The sequence below is a fragment of the Amphibalanus amphitrite genome, unplaced genomic scaffold, assembly GCF_019059575.1.
Source record: "Amphibalanus amphitrite isolate SeventyFive unplaced genomic scaffold, NRLGWU_Aamphi_draft 000543F_arrow, whole genome shotgun sequence".
NCBI classification, from domain to species: Eukaryota; Metazoa; Arthropoda; class Thecostraca; order Balanomorpha; family Balanidae; genus Amphibalanus; species Amphibalanus amphitrite.
The window spans coordinates 419,349-433,881 of record NW_024882037.1 but is presented as its reverse complement, the minus strand read 5'-3'; the positions used below and the strand labels follow the sequence as shown (position 1 = coordinate 433,881).

General features: G+C 52.1%; 2 protein-coding genes across 2 annotated transcripts; one reads left to right on the top strand and one right to left on the bottom strand.

The window, feature by feature from the left end:
* Positions 1-318: 318 nt before the first annotated feature.
* Positions 319-4,381, top strand: LOC122393585 (GS homeobox 1-like). The gene is made up of 2 exons (XM_043389768.1): positions 319-824; positions 3,629-4,381. Exons 1-2 carry the CDS (start codon positions 368-370, stop codon positions 4,285-4,287), a joined length of 1,116 nt encoding a protein of 371 aa, XP_043245703.1. The 5' UTR covers positions 319-367; the 3' UTR covers positions 4,288-4,381.
* Positions 4,382-6,807: 2,426 nt separating this feature from the next.
* On the bottom strand, positions 6,808-14,533 carry LOC122393584 (inositol polyphosphate 5-phosphatase E-like). The gene is made up of 11 exons (XM_043389766.1): positions 14,513-14,533; positions 11,902-12,689; positions 11,441-11,548; positions 10,987-11,104; positions 9,976-10,198; positions 9,572-9,655; positions 9,186-9,320; positions 8,725-8,916; positions 8,311-8,464; positions 7,907-8,002; positions 6,808-7,149 (listed from the first exon to the last, which is right to left on the bottom strand). The coding sequence occupies exons 2-11, from the start codon at positions 12,654-12,656 to the stop codon at positions 7,032-7,034; spliced, it is 1,983 nt and encodes a 660-aa protein (XP_043245701.1). The 5' UTR covers positions 12,657-12,689; positions 14,513-14,533; the 3' UTR covers positions 6,808-7,031.

The following is a 14,533-nucleotide window of genomic DNA, read 5'->3' as shown; positions in this document are numbered from 1 at the left end:
GCGTAATTTGTTAAAAACTTATCTATGGATTTGAGCGTAGTATTGTGGTGATTTGGCGTGACGGTAATCCATCTAAATGGTTTTTGCATGCCGATTTTATCTAGCACGCCCCTGGTGGCGTGTTCCTACTGCCCCGCAAATCTGTCACGAAATAAATCTAAGTGACATGGAATCGTTTTTAGTTGACGTTCTAAATAGTGTCATGTTGCTGGCGTTAAAATCCGCCATATGGCTACGGCTGGACGATCGCAGCAGACATTTTTGTTGCGCTAATTACGCCCATCGGGAGGAGTGCGGCAGAGGACAAAGGCCACTTCCTGCGGCGGCGCTAATTGGTCGCACCGTGCCGGCGCCGGCGGCCGCCGTCATGGGGGCGTGTCCAAGGGAGGAGCCACAGGCGGCGGCCGAGCCACGGGGAGCGGGGGCGCCCAGTGCCGCCCGCCCCGCGCCAGTGCCCCGCGCCCCCACCGCCCACATGTCGCGCTCCTTCTCCGTGGAAGCCCTCATCGGCCGCGACGACCGAAAGTCGGTCGTGTCCGGATACGACAGTCGCAGCCCCGTGACCCAGTATGTGAGCAAGGGCTCTCCGGTCGGGTTCGCACCCCCTCCGCCGCTGGCCCGGCCGCCGCTGCCGCCGCTGTACTGCACCCACTCGGCGTTCGGCCCGTTCTACCCGTGTCCGATGTGTGTGCAGCTGGCGCGACCTCTGACCCCGGCCGTGACCCCGCTGACCCCGGCCGTGACCTGCTCCGCCGCCGCCGCCGTCCGCTACCCCGCCCAGCTGGTGGTCAGCAAGCCGACATCGCCGGCCGTCGACATCAAAGGTCAGTGCAGCCGCAGCTCTGCAGTATCAGCAACTGTGCACACGCTTACATTTAAATAAAATTCGTGCGGATGCATCATGGTATGTACCTACTGAAGCTTTTGACAGAGCTGTAGGAGAGCTATTTAAGCGTTCTCGTTCATGCATTGTGTGGTTATCGTAGATGTCTTTTGCCAATTTTAATGCTTTTTGTCCACTAACAGGTGAGCTGGAAAATTTTTGTCTCGGACGGTAACTATGCTCGGGCATCAAATACCCTAGTCATAGGCGCGGGAACCGGGGGGCAGCGGGGGCAGCTCCCCCCCCCCCCCCAACTCTGGGATCGTGTCGTATCCGGTGCCCTCACAACTTTGAAACGGTATGCCGCACTTTTTTGCAAATGTTTTTTTTGTGGAAAAGCCAAGGGATGAAAAATAAGTGGCCTAAAACCGGTGAGAAAATTAGATTTGGGGATACCCTAGGTTGATATTTAGGTATTACGGTGTGCCCCCCCCCCCCCCCCAGTCTGAAAGTAGTTCCCGCGCCCCTGACCCTAGTCGTACATGAGCCACCTGTTCTGTTTCTCATAACGGTGTTTTAGAAGTCGCCGATGAAAGCTTTGCCCCTGGGTATGGGGCAAAGTGGCCAAAAATGCATAGATTTAAAGTTTTGCCAATATCCCCCATACATATGCGAACGCCTTTGGAAATGGAACGCAGCCGAAATACAAGGCAATTTAGTAGGAATCACATTGGTATAAAAATAATCTATCCAAGTTTAAAAATCAAGAGCCGGCATCGTAAGAAGCGTTAGGATGGCTGCTTTGCCCCACTCTCTCCTACCTACCTTTGTCGATACCAAATTAACCGTCATCATTAAAGACTTAACAAAACAGTCAAGAAATAAAAACTAAGACACCTCACTTTTAGCTATACATGTGCTTGCCGTGCAAGAAGCATCATTGATGCGTATTGCACTTGCTCTATTTTCATTTTGAATCCAGTGATAGCTGACAAGAAGGTTGGCAGGGTTCAGGGAACGTTGGTAGGTAGGGCCCAAATAAATATTGGTAGGGCTCGAGCCCTACCAGGCCTAGCAAAACGACACCCGTGCGTGTTGAGTGCGCTTGGCTCGGCTTGTAAGAACAACAAAGCAGCAGACTCAGTTGGTATTAGTAAAAGTCGTGTTTTATTCGCTCCGGCGCGTGTGATGGCAAAGTTCTGACGATCGATCGGCGATTGCCAGTTTAGAGCAATGAGTTGGACGAACGGCGTTCAACTTCGTGAGTGTCCTTTTTAACTTAGGTATTTAGCTAAATCGTTTGCCTCTCCCTGAAACCCATCACCCCCATATATTTCTCAATTGCCACTAGGCTCACCTATTACCTACTTATTGGCATTTCAAGGAAATGCTCATATTTTGACAGAAGCTCAACCATTTTAACCTATTTTAAAAGTTAACCTGCAAACAACGTCCCACTTCTCCCCGCTTCCCCTACGCTGTTACATGTCGTTTCTTTTATAACCCAATGTTATACCTAATCCCGTGAACCCGTTACCGTTAAATACACCTATGAATGGCGCGGCTTCTGTTACCGCCCCACTTTCAGTCCGGTTTCTCAGTTAATGCCATTAGTAGGTGCGTGCGCTCGCGTGCGCTTGCGGTGTGTTCCGTTGCGGCCGGGCAGCTCTGGGTTTGCTGAGCGCGGGGCTTCTGTGTGCCGACCGGGCGGCGGGCCATGCCTCAATGGCCGGCGCCGCCCTCTGATCTGCCCTCCCCTCCCCGGGCCATAGCCACAGTGATTGGGATGTAACTGGATTTAAGACAGTATGAAAGCGGCGCGCCCCGGACCCGCACAATGGCGCTCTGTTTGCTCGGGCTCAGCGGGCGGGATCGTCACCAGGGCCCGCGGTGAGCCGCCGGTGATATCCCCTCAGGGAATTAGCAGGATAGGATGAGCAGGCAATCAGCGGTGGTTGTAATTCGGGTTATCATATATGACTTAAATTCGAATGTCTCGCATAATGATGTGGGTGTGGTATATGTGTAGCTATAAATATGATAGATCTAGATTTAATCTAGCCGGTTTTACTAGCTTCTTTAATTTCTGCATAGTGACGCACCTCGCCGTTTCGCTCTCAACTGTGAACTGTGGAAAACATTGTTTTTTTTTTACAAAGCCGTTGACTTGAGACTGAGCTGATATATTACATTAATTCCAACTTTTCATTTCCTTTTATACCGCGATCTAATTCTGGCGAAAACAACCACGTCGCATATCGCACGCCTATGTGCTATATGGAGGTGCTTATGTAAAATGTTTCGTCTAATATTGGATAAACTTCAGAGTGCAGCGCAACGCCCTACGCCTGATGAATTATTATTTATGAAGTTCAACGCACTGTAAGCTCTGCCCAGAAACATGCGTCAATGTTAAAAAAAATATCAATGTACCGAGAGCTGCCCTGGCGTTCCTGAAGTTGCACGCTTCACTATCGCCCATTCGATATTATTGCACTGTTTGTTGCTTCTTGCCATTGTGTTTTTTCTCGTCCTTCACTACATCTTGCCTGTGGTTGGTGGTTCCCTGCCGGTGTTCGCCTTTCCCTGCTGTGTCGTTATTTTTCCATGTTGTCGCCGCTCACCTTTCACTGCTGTGGACTCGTTATCCGCCTTGCCATGTTGTCGATGCTCGTCTTTCCCTGCTGTGAAGCTGTCCGCCTTTGTCGGGCTGTGTCGTTGCTTGCCTTTCCGTGCTGTCGGTGTTCCCATTCCCCGCTGTGTCGCTGTCTCCCGCTGTCCTCACACGTCCCCTCTGCGTTTCAGCGGAGTCGGCCGACAGCCCCGACGACGGCGGCTCCTCCAAGCGGATCCGAACGGCGTTCACCAGCCACCAGCTGCTGCAGCTGGAGCGCGAGTTCAGTGCCAACATGTACCTGTCGCGGCTCAGGCGCATCGAGATCGCCTCCTACCTCAGCCTCTCCGAGAAACAGGTCAAAATCTGGTTCCAGAACCGGCGCGTCAAGCACAAAAAGGAGGACGTGGTTGGTGGCGGCGGCAATCGCTGCCCGTGCTCCCAGCACGCGCCACGAGCGCAGCCCGCCTTCAGACCGGTGTTGTCGCTGTGTCCGCCGCTGGAGGCCGAGAGACGCAGGATCAGTGGAACCGAGTGGCGAGCGGACAGCTCGGCCCTTCTGACGGAGGGCGGCTCCAGAGAGCTGGTAGGTGGCGGCACGATAGCGTCTCCGGATCTCAGCGCTACGCGATCAGCGCACGATCTCCACGTAGGTGGCAGCACCGCGCGGGAGACTCCGACGCCGCCGAGAGAGGGGGACGTGCCCGTCCTCCGAACCCAGGCCCTCCTCAGCAACCAACGAGGCCCCAACGTGCACAGTGATCGCGAGCGTACCACTCCGCCCGTGAGTGGCAGCGTCACCGGTGCCTCAGAGGAGGCAGCCAACGCGGCGGTCAGCGCAAACCAGTAAACTGTATACGGACTGCGAAATCGCTCTACCGGCCAGTGACCAGTGGGATGGAGCAAAAACTGCCATCTTTCGGTAACATGTGGACCAGTATTTATATCGCTTTTATATGCATTTTTACTCAGCAGTCAGCAGTCATCTAGGCTAGGAAAGTTTCATAATGCATAAGCTTGTCAAGAGCTTGCCATTGATGATGGAAACGTGTTGCGACATACACTGTGAATATGCCCTTGCATGTGACAAACTATTTTCACATTTTGTAGGAAATAGAAATACACAAAATAATCGTTGAAGGTGGGACAAACGTTTCCGTAATGCAATCATTATTTTATGACAACAAAGTAGGATGTTCCTCTGATGCAGTTATTACTAAATGCAGCATTCTTTAAGTAATTACAACACACTCTACCCTCGCTTTTTGGGATAACTCACACCATCATCCACCAGACATACATTGTATTGCAGCACCAGTATAAGTTCGCCCCTCCATTCACCGCCTCAAACGACTCAATTCGCCTATATCTTCAGTCATCGCCCTCGTCCGACACATTTCCGCGGTCTACAACCCGCACGGGCCCACTATCCGACCCAGCGAACCGAGAGTGCTGTCAGCGCCCTCACCGGATCGGACTCCAGCGAGACTTCAACACCGCTCTCACACACAGATCAGATCTGGTACAAGAAGGCCACAGCGGACCGGCCGGTCGACGGGGGACGGAAGGGGGAATACGGACGGACGGACGGTCAGCAGCACTGGACGGAGAGGGAGGTAGGCAGAGAAGTGGTGACGGAGACCACAGGCACTCACAGACCCGCCGACACCGCGTGCTTAATGTCTGACTCGCCGACACAGAGCGCCGGTCACAGGTCAGACCGAGTCGTCAGCTTATCGCCGCGTCGTGAGACTTATTGGTGTCCCCGTGAACAATACCGCGCGGCACAGAGAGTTAGGTCCGTCAGCAGTGAGCTACAGACGTCAGCATTGAGCTGTAAACCCCGGCAGTGAGCCATATACATCAGCGGTGAGCCATACATCCGGCAGAGGGTCCAGTCACTGCGTCACAACTAGCTATATCACTGGACACTGGCCACGCTGAGCGGGACCCACTAACGGCACTAACCCTAGAAACCATACAAGACTAAGCTCCGTGAGCTACACGTTCAAATGGACAGTGAGCTAACACAGCCGCTCAGTGAGCTAAGGAGCTATTCCGTGTCTCAGTGAGCTAATACGTCATAGTGCAACACTTCGGTAACAAACGAAGGGAGGAATACGCAAAAACAATCCAGCACAATACTGGGGGCGCTTCAAGCTGTTTGTGCTTTCATCAAGCATTGGTAAGCATCACTAACAAAATAACAGATCATTGGTCACCGAGATTCAAATGCCGTTTTAGCGGTTATTCCCCCGGTCGCAGAGGGCGCAAATGTGTGTATGGATGACTGCTGCGGACAGCAGCAAACGGGACGTCCCTCTAGGCACTAACACATTGTGCAAAAATTTCTTCAGATCAGTCGGTTACGTAACGGAGCCCACAGAGGCATTGAGATTCCCATAGTACTATTGAGACTAATGAGTCACGAATATACAAGGGTGATTTTTTTTACTTGTTAAAAAGTAATGAGGTTTAACGGCGCTAAAATGCAAATATGTATTGGAAAATTATATACCAGCATGACGAGCATTCTGGGACATTTTGATTTCATGCAGACACGATGTGAAGGAACGCCCATCGTGTATTTTACTTGTGCTTGAAGTTACCCCCTCTCTCACCAATACGAATTAGCCCGCCTGAGCACGTGTTGAACAGCACCATGGACTCCCATGCTCATTAGGCGGACTGAAAAGGCTCCTATCACCCATTTTCAGCTCTGCCTGATATTTCCAATGTTTTCTTGTTATATCTGCCATACCTGGGTCCAAAAACTAGAAGTCTAGAAAGGGCAGGTCGAGGATTCTGCTACTGGCGGCCCTGGTGGTGTCTGATTCGCTGTTTTTGTTTCTCCCTGAAGACTGATTCTTCAGAGGCTGCAGATACGCCAGATGGACCGTTTGAAGGTTATTCATGACTACAAGCTTGTTCGTGCATTATTTAACGTCTTTCTGAGGCATTTCCTTGATGATCGTATGCTTCGAACTGCCTCAATGCTTCAAAATCATCGTTTTGTGTCGTTCCTTACTGAACGGCGGTGGACCATGCGTACCCGATTGGTGGGACATTTTCAGGCCCCATTGGGGCCGAGGCCTTCGGTTAAAAGGGACAAATCATGACACCATGCAAAATGTCCCAGATTTATCTATCACGTGCATTGCTTTTTTGCACAAGATTTTTCGATTTAGGGACCACCATTGACGTTTACTTTTTAACAGTTAAAAAAAATCACCCTGTAGTCAAGCCGAGTTTAACTCAGCTCCCATTCTGACTAGGGATCAGGGATGACTAGCGTGCGTGACGGATTTGTACTGACTTTAGCTGAAAAGGCTCAACAATGCAGTTACACACACATATAAAATGACTAGACATGACTAGATCATCATTCACCGACCAGCAAGATCGCGAAGAAACCGCGAAGAAACCGCGGTCTTGCACTCACTCGCGCGATTCTAGCCCCTCCCTTGCCGCATCAATACAAATAACCACCTATTCAAAGTCACTTAGCTGGAGGTCGGGCGTTGTGCGGTTGCTCGCTGCTCCGTTCGGTCGGCAGATGGCAGGTGTGTCGCCGCTACTGGGCACCGTTCTCTGCTACTGGACGCTGCACGGCCGTCCGTCAGAGACCCGTCTGGCCGGCAGGTGGCGCGCCCGGCGCCGCAGTCCCTCCAGGAACACGGCCCGGTTAAACTGGCCGGCCGCCAGCGGTATGCTGCGGCACACCGGGGCGGGACAGAGGTGTGACACTCAGGATGTGGCTCTGACATTAACAGACACTAAAATAGCACCAGCTCACGTCCAGGGTACGTTAACACATACTTGAAAGCGACGAACGCCCTCGATGTAACCCAGAGTCGTCGAAATGACAGTAATTGTCACTTTACTACACACACTAGCCTCACACACCTGAAACACCCTCTCTTCCCCTTGCCCGAACACACCTCCGTTCCGTGCTTCTATCCTCAGGATACTGAAATCCTTCTCCTCCACGCCGCAACCCCCCTCCGGGCTGGACAGGCAACTTTATCTCATGCGGGCTGCTCCCTTGGAGCGGCACCGCTGCTCCCGAGGGAGCGCACCCCGTAGCCGGGTGCAGTGAGTGCCTTGGGACTGGGTGGCCTGTCCTCTGGATGGGCTCAGCCCCGGCGACTCACTAGGGTGCCTGCCCAGACCAATGTCTCCCCCTATATCCTATTATCCTCCCGGCTCTGAAATGGTCTTAATTGGACCGAAAGGGCCTAACCCAACAAAACAAAACAAAAAACAAAAAAAAACTTGCCCAAACAGCATTCAGTACTGACAGCACTGGACAGTACAGTCCCCAGACTGGTTCATGTTTAATCTAATCTCTCGTCCTTCCTCACGTACTGCTTCACCTCTAGAGGCTAGGCCGTATCCGACACTGGTACAGCCACCAGACGGGTTTGTAATCTCTCAATACCTTCAATTTGTCCTATCATCTGTCTCACCTGTCGAGACTAGGCCGTATCCGACACTGGTACAGCCCCCACACAGGCTTGTGATCCGACGTACTGAACGGCTGAACAGAATCGTACTTGATGCACCTGTGAAACGGGACAAGAAGGGAGGTTAGAGCCTGATTCAACTGAAAAATCGATGTGAATGAACGGTGAGGGGACACCTCGTGCTTGAAATAGTGCAAAACTAACACAGTGCGGCGGGGTATAGCATAGGCTGCAGCGGGAATAGTATAGCAGCGGGAAGCCTGGTTATGTTACCAGTCATCAAAGAAGCTGTCTTCTATCACACATATTCAGCAGAGCCCACTGGCGATCCCTAGCTCTCACACAACCCAAACGGCCGTTCACTATTGTGACATCCCATCTACCGCCGTGACCGGTATTGTGCTCACCGCACGCCGTCGCGCCGGCTTTTGAACAGGATCCGGTCCGTGTAGGCGGGGATGCGTTGCTTGTGTGACGTGTCGAACGTGTTCGTTCCCGGGTCGTACTTGTAGGTGGGCAGGAACGAGATGTCGCCTTCGTTGAAGCCCTCGAAAGCCCGACCTGTCGACCGGGGGGCGGCGTCACTCAATACGAATATCAGATTCCGGCGATAAAAGATGATACTATAAGATAGATCACTACCAGCCATAATTTGGGTTAACGATGACGGCATTATTTTTCCTTCACAATCTAGACGACTCCAGAGTAAAATTAGACTTCCCATCAAACAAGACACTTCGGCCTTTGCTCGGAGTGTGCTCCCCGATCGGAGAGACTTCCCAGATCAAATCCCATCCTCCCTCACCACGGCGAGTGCGCACCTTTGTGTTTGGCGTGGTTGAGCTGGTCCCACTCGAGCAGACTGCGCATACACGCCTCGGACATGGTTCGCTCGCGGAGCAGGATTGTGCTGGAGCTCTCGACGATGGTGTCGATGACGCGCGGCCGGCTCTGGTGCAGGCGGAAGTTGAGGTCGCCGAACCAGAATACGTTGTCGTACCGCTCCGTCACGTCTGTGGGAAGACGGGGGACGAGGGGCATAGGTTATGACCCATGGTCGGTTAGATTTATGAATGAAGAAGCACTGAACTGGATTTGCGTCGATAAATGTGACGTTGAAGCTAGCTGTGCTATGCAAGCGCTACGGGAAATATGACCTTCGAAAAACTTTTAACGCGCATATAAAAAGACTTCGCAATATCAAAAATGCAGTCCTACCCGCTACTGCCCCCAGTACGGCCTGTCGTATCCCTACAGCCGGTGGCGGCCCGCCGGTGCCCACCTCTGCTGCTGCTGCGGCTGGGGATGGCCTGGGGCAGGTCGAGCGCGGCGCAGATGCGGCGCACGTCGTCTATCCGCTGGTTCTGCTTCTCCAGGTGGGCAGTCAGGTGGCAGGTGAGCAGTAGGAAGGTGGTCCCTGCGGGCGCCGGAGGGGTCGGCGGTCACATACCGAGGCAGCGGCGTAGGGACGTGGTGGTGAGCACAGGTCATAAACCCACACACGGAGAAAAGGGGACAGAAGATACATAGATGTGATATTCAATTGTTTAGTTACGAAACAAAGTTATCACCCATATGTAGACCTCTAAAACAATTTTGAAATACGTAGAGGTACGTGACCCAGCATGTCATTATGTTACACAAAGCACTGTTCTGTAAACAACTCACCGAAAAACTGGAACCCGACGGCGACGCATCCTTTTGTCTTGATGGCCGTAGGCTGCCGTATGCTGTAGCTCGCCTCTTCTGGAACTACAGAGAGGCAAAGGTCATCATTTGGTTCAGAGGTACAGCCGGTTGACGGTTGATGCCGGGGAAGATAAACTGATAATAGTGCCTGTTAAACGGAGCAAATAAAAGTAACCGGCATGGCTCGTAGCTATAAGAAATACATTACATTGATCAACACATTAATATAAAAAGGAATCACGTTCTTCGTCTAAATGCACCTTCGAGTGCGCTTATCGTTTCATAGCAAAAGTTTAAGTCTTGAAAAATGTACACGACTCCGATAGCCTCAATCACATATTCTCCCCAGTCACGTCACTGATGGACTCAGTCAAATCTCCCACCTGAGCAGTACCAGACGAGGTCGCGCCGGATGAAGACGCAGATGTGCAGCGTCCCCAGCGATGCCGAGTGGAAGAGCACGTGGCTGGGGCCGAGCGTGGACTGCAGCCTCACCAGCAGGCCGCGGTGGTCGGCGTGCGACTCCTGCGTGCCCAGTGCCACCAGGTCGGGCACGAACGCCAGCGAGTCGGGCAGCACCAGGTCGTCCAGAGAAGCCGGCGGCTCCTGACGGGGGTCGAGGACGCTGTGTCACGGGCGACTGACGACATGGAGGATAGGCGGCCGACCAACCGGCCGGCCGAAAGTCCAAAGCTCGGTGTCCGTACCCCCAGGTTTTCGGTCAGTAACCAAAACTTTCTGATCGGCGGAGGAACAGATGGACGGATGAATGGACAGACCCATTGACGGTTGGACGGACGGACGAACAGACAGCCGGATGTAAGGACAGCCAGACGGACGGTCTCACAAGTACAGATGCAAATATGGTAGCGGACAAAGAAGGAGAAACTATGAGGATGGACAACGTCTAGTCAAGCCGGTCAAGGCCAATCGACTGAGCTTCAATCACACACAGGTTTGCAATTTGCATACAAAGCGTCACCGACTATGCAGTCTGCAATATGCAGCGTGATCGCCGTCGACCATATGCGTCTATCGATCGTCCACCGCACACCGCAGACTCAGCGAGTGTTTGTTCGATTCCCCAGCTGCGGTTGCGGTGTGGAAAAATAAGGCCAGAAGTCCATTCGGCACAATGGAAACAGCCCCCGAGTACACAAACAAAATAAACGAGGGTCCCAGAGCTCATCGACCAGGCGACGACACTGCACACTAACCGGTTATGTTGAGAATGGAGCACCACATTCAATGCAAAACAACGTTCAACTTCTGCAGTCTGCAGCACAATGCCATCAATATACGTTAGATATTGGATCTGCGTGGCAGCAGACACAACACCAGCTTCAATTCAGACCAGAGCTCCGTCATTAAGGGCTCTATTTCTCTCGACTGACCTTGGCGTTCATGTTCCACGTGCCGACCAGCACGTGCAGCTGTCTCTGTGGCAGGCTGGCGTCCAGCTCCTCGGCAGAGAGCAGCAGCGCGCTGCCCGTCTGGTTCACCAGGTAGCCCCTGTCGCCGTCAGCACATGTCAAGGACAAGTCAGCGGCTGCAGTAAATAACATGTAAATGTAAATTCAAACAGCTGTGTAACGCGTAGGTATTTTCAAAACTCATGAGTTTTGGTGCCATGGATATAATTATGAAAATGAACGAAAGAGAACCCGCACAGACGAACGAACGGTTCGACGAAAGATCAAACGAGCGAACGAACGAAACGAACGAATGGAGCAGTTTTCGATGACAATCTCAGAAACCATCTTACAACTCCTTCCGTCGGGCCATCCGCTCTGAGATTACCGCTCACTCGCATTGGTGACAGCGTGCGGCGGTGTGCGCGGCACCCACCTGCTGCGGGCCTTTTGAACGGTGATGCCGCTGAGCGGACTGCCGGCAGACGGCTCCGAGCAGCTGCTCAGCGTCTCCACGCTGCCCGCCAGCCCGGTCGGGAACGACCTGACACAAACGGAGAGGCGTCACCGCGAGAACCAGCGCCAACCAACAGAACACATCTTTAGAGCGGTGTTTGACGAGAAATGATGAAGGGGAGAGAAAGCTAACTAATCGTATTTGATATGACCGCATAATAAAAACATTAAGGTCAGTGACAGCTCAACAAAATTTTAAAATAGAACACAAAACCTCCTAAGTCATAAAAACGATGCATTCATCTAACGACATAATCATCGATCAACCACGAGCTCGGCCGATACTGCGACAAATCGCTTTGTAGCTCAATTCTTCACTTACGTATTTATACTCGACACAAAGAACTGTCTGCGGCCGGCAGCCCGACGCAGTTCACCCACCTGGCTCTGTGTCCGGCGTTCATGGGCTCGCAACAGGCCGGGCCGGGACTGCTGTCCGCCGGCCGGCCCTGCAGGTCGTTGGTCGAGTGTGCATGGTGCATGGCGCGTGCAGTGAGCAGACCCGACTGGCTGCCGTCGCCGCTGCCGGCCGACGAGCCGCTGCTCGCCGACGGCGAGACGCACGGCCGACCGTTCTCGGCGCACGGCGCGGCGGGCCCGTCCGAGTCCACGGGCGGACTGAGCGACAGCGCCGGCGGACTGCCGACGGCCACCGGCGGACTGCCGACGGCCGACGGCGGACTGCCGACGTCCACCAGCGGACTCCGCTCCGCCGCCGACCGCTGCAGACGCTCCCTGGCCGGCCTCTGAGGTCGACTGTCGCCGGCAGGAGGCCCCACTCGGCTGTGACTGTGCTGGCCCGCTGCGGACGGGTAGGAGTGCCGGCTGTTGTGGGTGGCCGCCGCAGCTGCGGGACCCGGCTGTATGCGTTGTTCCCCACTGCTCCTGGCCGGCCGCCGCCGGATGACTGCGAGGTGCCGCTGCGGCGCCGCTCCATTGCTGGCGCCGGAGGGTGGCAGCGGCTGCCGATCGGCGGCCCGTTCAGCGCCGCTGTCTCCCCGCACACCCTCGACCACAGCCAGCTGGCTCAGCGGCCGGGCGTTTGACGACGAGCGGTGCAGGGGCTCTTCTGCGGCTTCTTGGCTGCACTGGGACCTTTCAAGTGCTAATCGTGCCAAGGATTTTCGCTTGGACATCTCTAGACCGGATGATATAATATCTAGTGGTATCTGTAAATACAAGAAAAAGGCCAATGAAGAACATACACTTATATTTGATACCTACAATGAAACACTTTATCAATGGTCTCACAGATAAATAACAAAATGATGTAAACTAGTTTACATTGGAAGTAACAGTGTCGCCATGATATGCTGCTGGAATTTCATTTCCATTCATAAATGTAAAGAAAAAGAGAATTGGAAGCACATACAGTGTTAATATCATGTAGGCACCTAATTTCAGAAATTGGTAAGCCAACAGAGCAGTTTCACATGGTGGTACCAGCCAATGCTGTAAAAACCAAATCACCCCACAGCCTGCACCACTCCATGCAAAATCTGCAGTTGCTGCCTGACTACAATACAAACCTAAAAAAAAAAAATTGTCTAGCTTGCCATGCTTTGCAGACTTGGGGTGCCTCTGCGTGTCAAACAGCGACTCAGAAAACAGCGACTTAAAAACAGCGACAGAAAAACAGCGATCACTTTTTGAGCGACCTCTAGAAGAGCGACTATCACGCTTGAGCAATTCTAAAACGGCGATCCGTAATACAGCAGCTTCAGAGTAACAGACTATTCTAAGCTGATGGGGATTGGAAAAGCAAGGACATCAACATCTTGACATTCTCAGATATCCCAGCGCAATCGGAGGAAACTTAGCAATCAATTTGTCCCGATCAACGACGTCAACGAAAAACCACTTATCATCATCGAAACGAATTAACGACTGAGTTGAAACGAACCAGTTTTGCTGGGTTAGGCCCTTTCGATCTGATGAGCCATTTCAGGGCCGGAAGGATGATAGGAATTAGGAGGAGACATTGGCCTGGGCCAGCACACTGGTGAGTTGGCGGGGCTGGGCCCGTCCAGAGGACAGACCGACCACTCACCAGTCCCCCGAAGCACTCATCGGGCGCACACTTACAGGCATTTCCGCATGGGATAAAGCTGCCCATCCAGCCCGGAACATGGGGCTGAGGTGTGGAGGTCGGAGGAGAAGGACTTGAATGTCCTGAGCCCTGAGAAGTGAGGATGGAAATGATGGAACAGTGAAACGAACCTGCAAGTAGGATGTTAGGAAATTTAGTTTGATATGGACTCCAAACTGATTTTTTAGTACATAAACAATGATGCAAAACAAGCACATTTTATATAAAAATATTATTATGCTTCGTAAGAAATCTTCGATTTTTGCTTCTCCAATCACCATAGCCTAGAAAAGTCGCTTCGCTGTTCCTCTGAAGTCGCTCTAGGTATTACAGATCAAGATTTTACCGATTGTCCTTTCAAGCGCTCAAAAATGTGAGTCGCTATTCTAAAAGGTCGCTCTAAGCGCGGCTGCTGTTTTGAGCGAGTTGCTGTTTTTTGTTGCTTTTTCCAAATCCATGTTTTCTGAGTTGCTGTTTGAGATGTCAGCCGCCTCTGCGGACCACAGCAAAAAACAGCAACCACCTCAAGGGGAACCTCATCAGTGTGTTAAGATGAACAGACTGGTGCAATGGCTCTCTGGAAATGAAATAAATAAAATTACATGCTTAGATCAGCTTGAATAAGAATCAACATACAAATTGACATTCACAAATAATTGAAGAAATTAACCAAAACCATCCACGACCACATTCTGCTTTTCATTTATATGGGAGATTATGCACATTATGCACTGGGAGATTTTAACTTGAACTCCCAGTGCAAATGAATTGAATTGAAACCCTGCAGAGATACTTGCAATTCTTGGTTTTACAACTATATCAATATAATATTTCTTAACTTTCGCAATAACAAAACTGCATCAGGGCTATGAAACAAAAATAATTAGAATCGACACGACATACCTCTCTTCTCCCCCGTGCTCT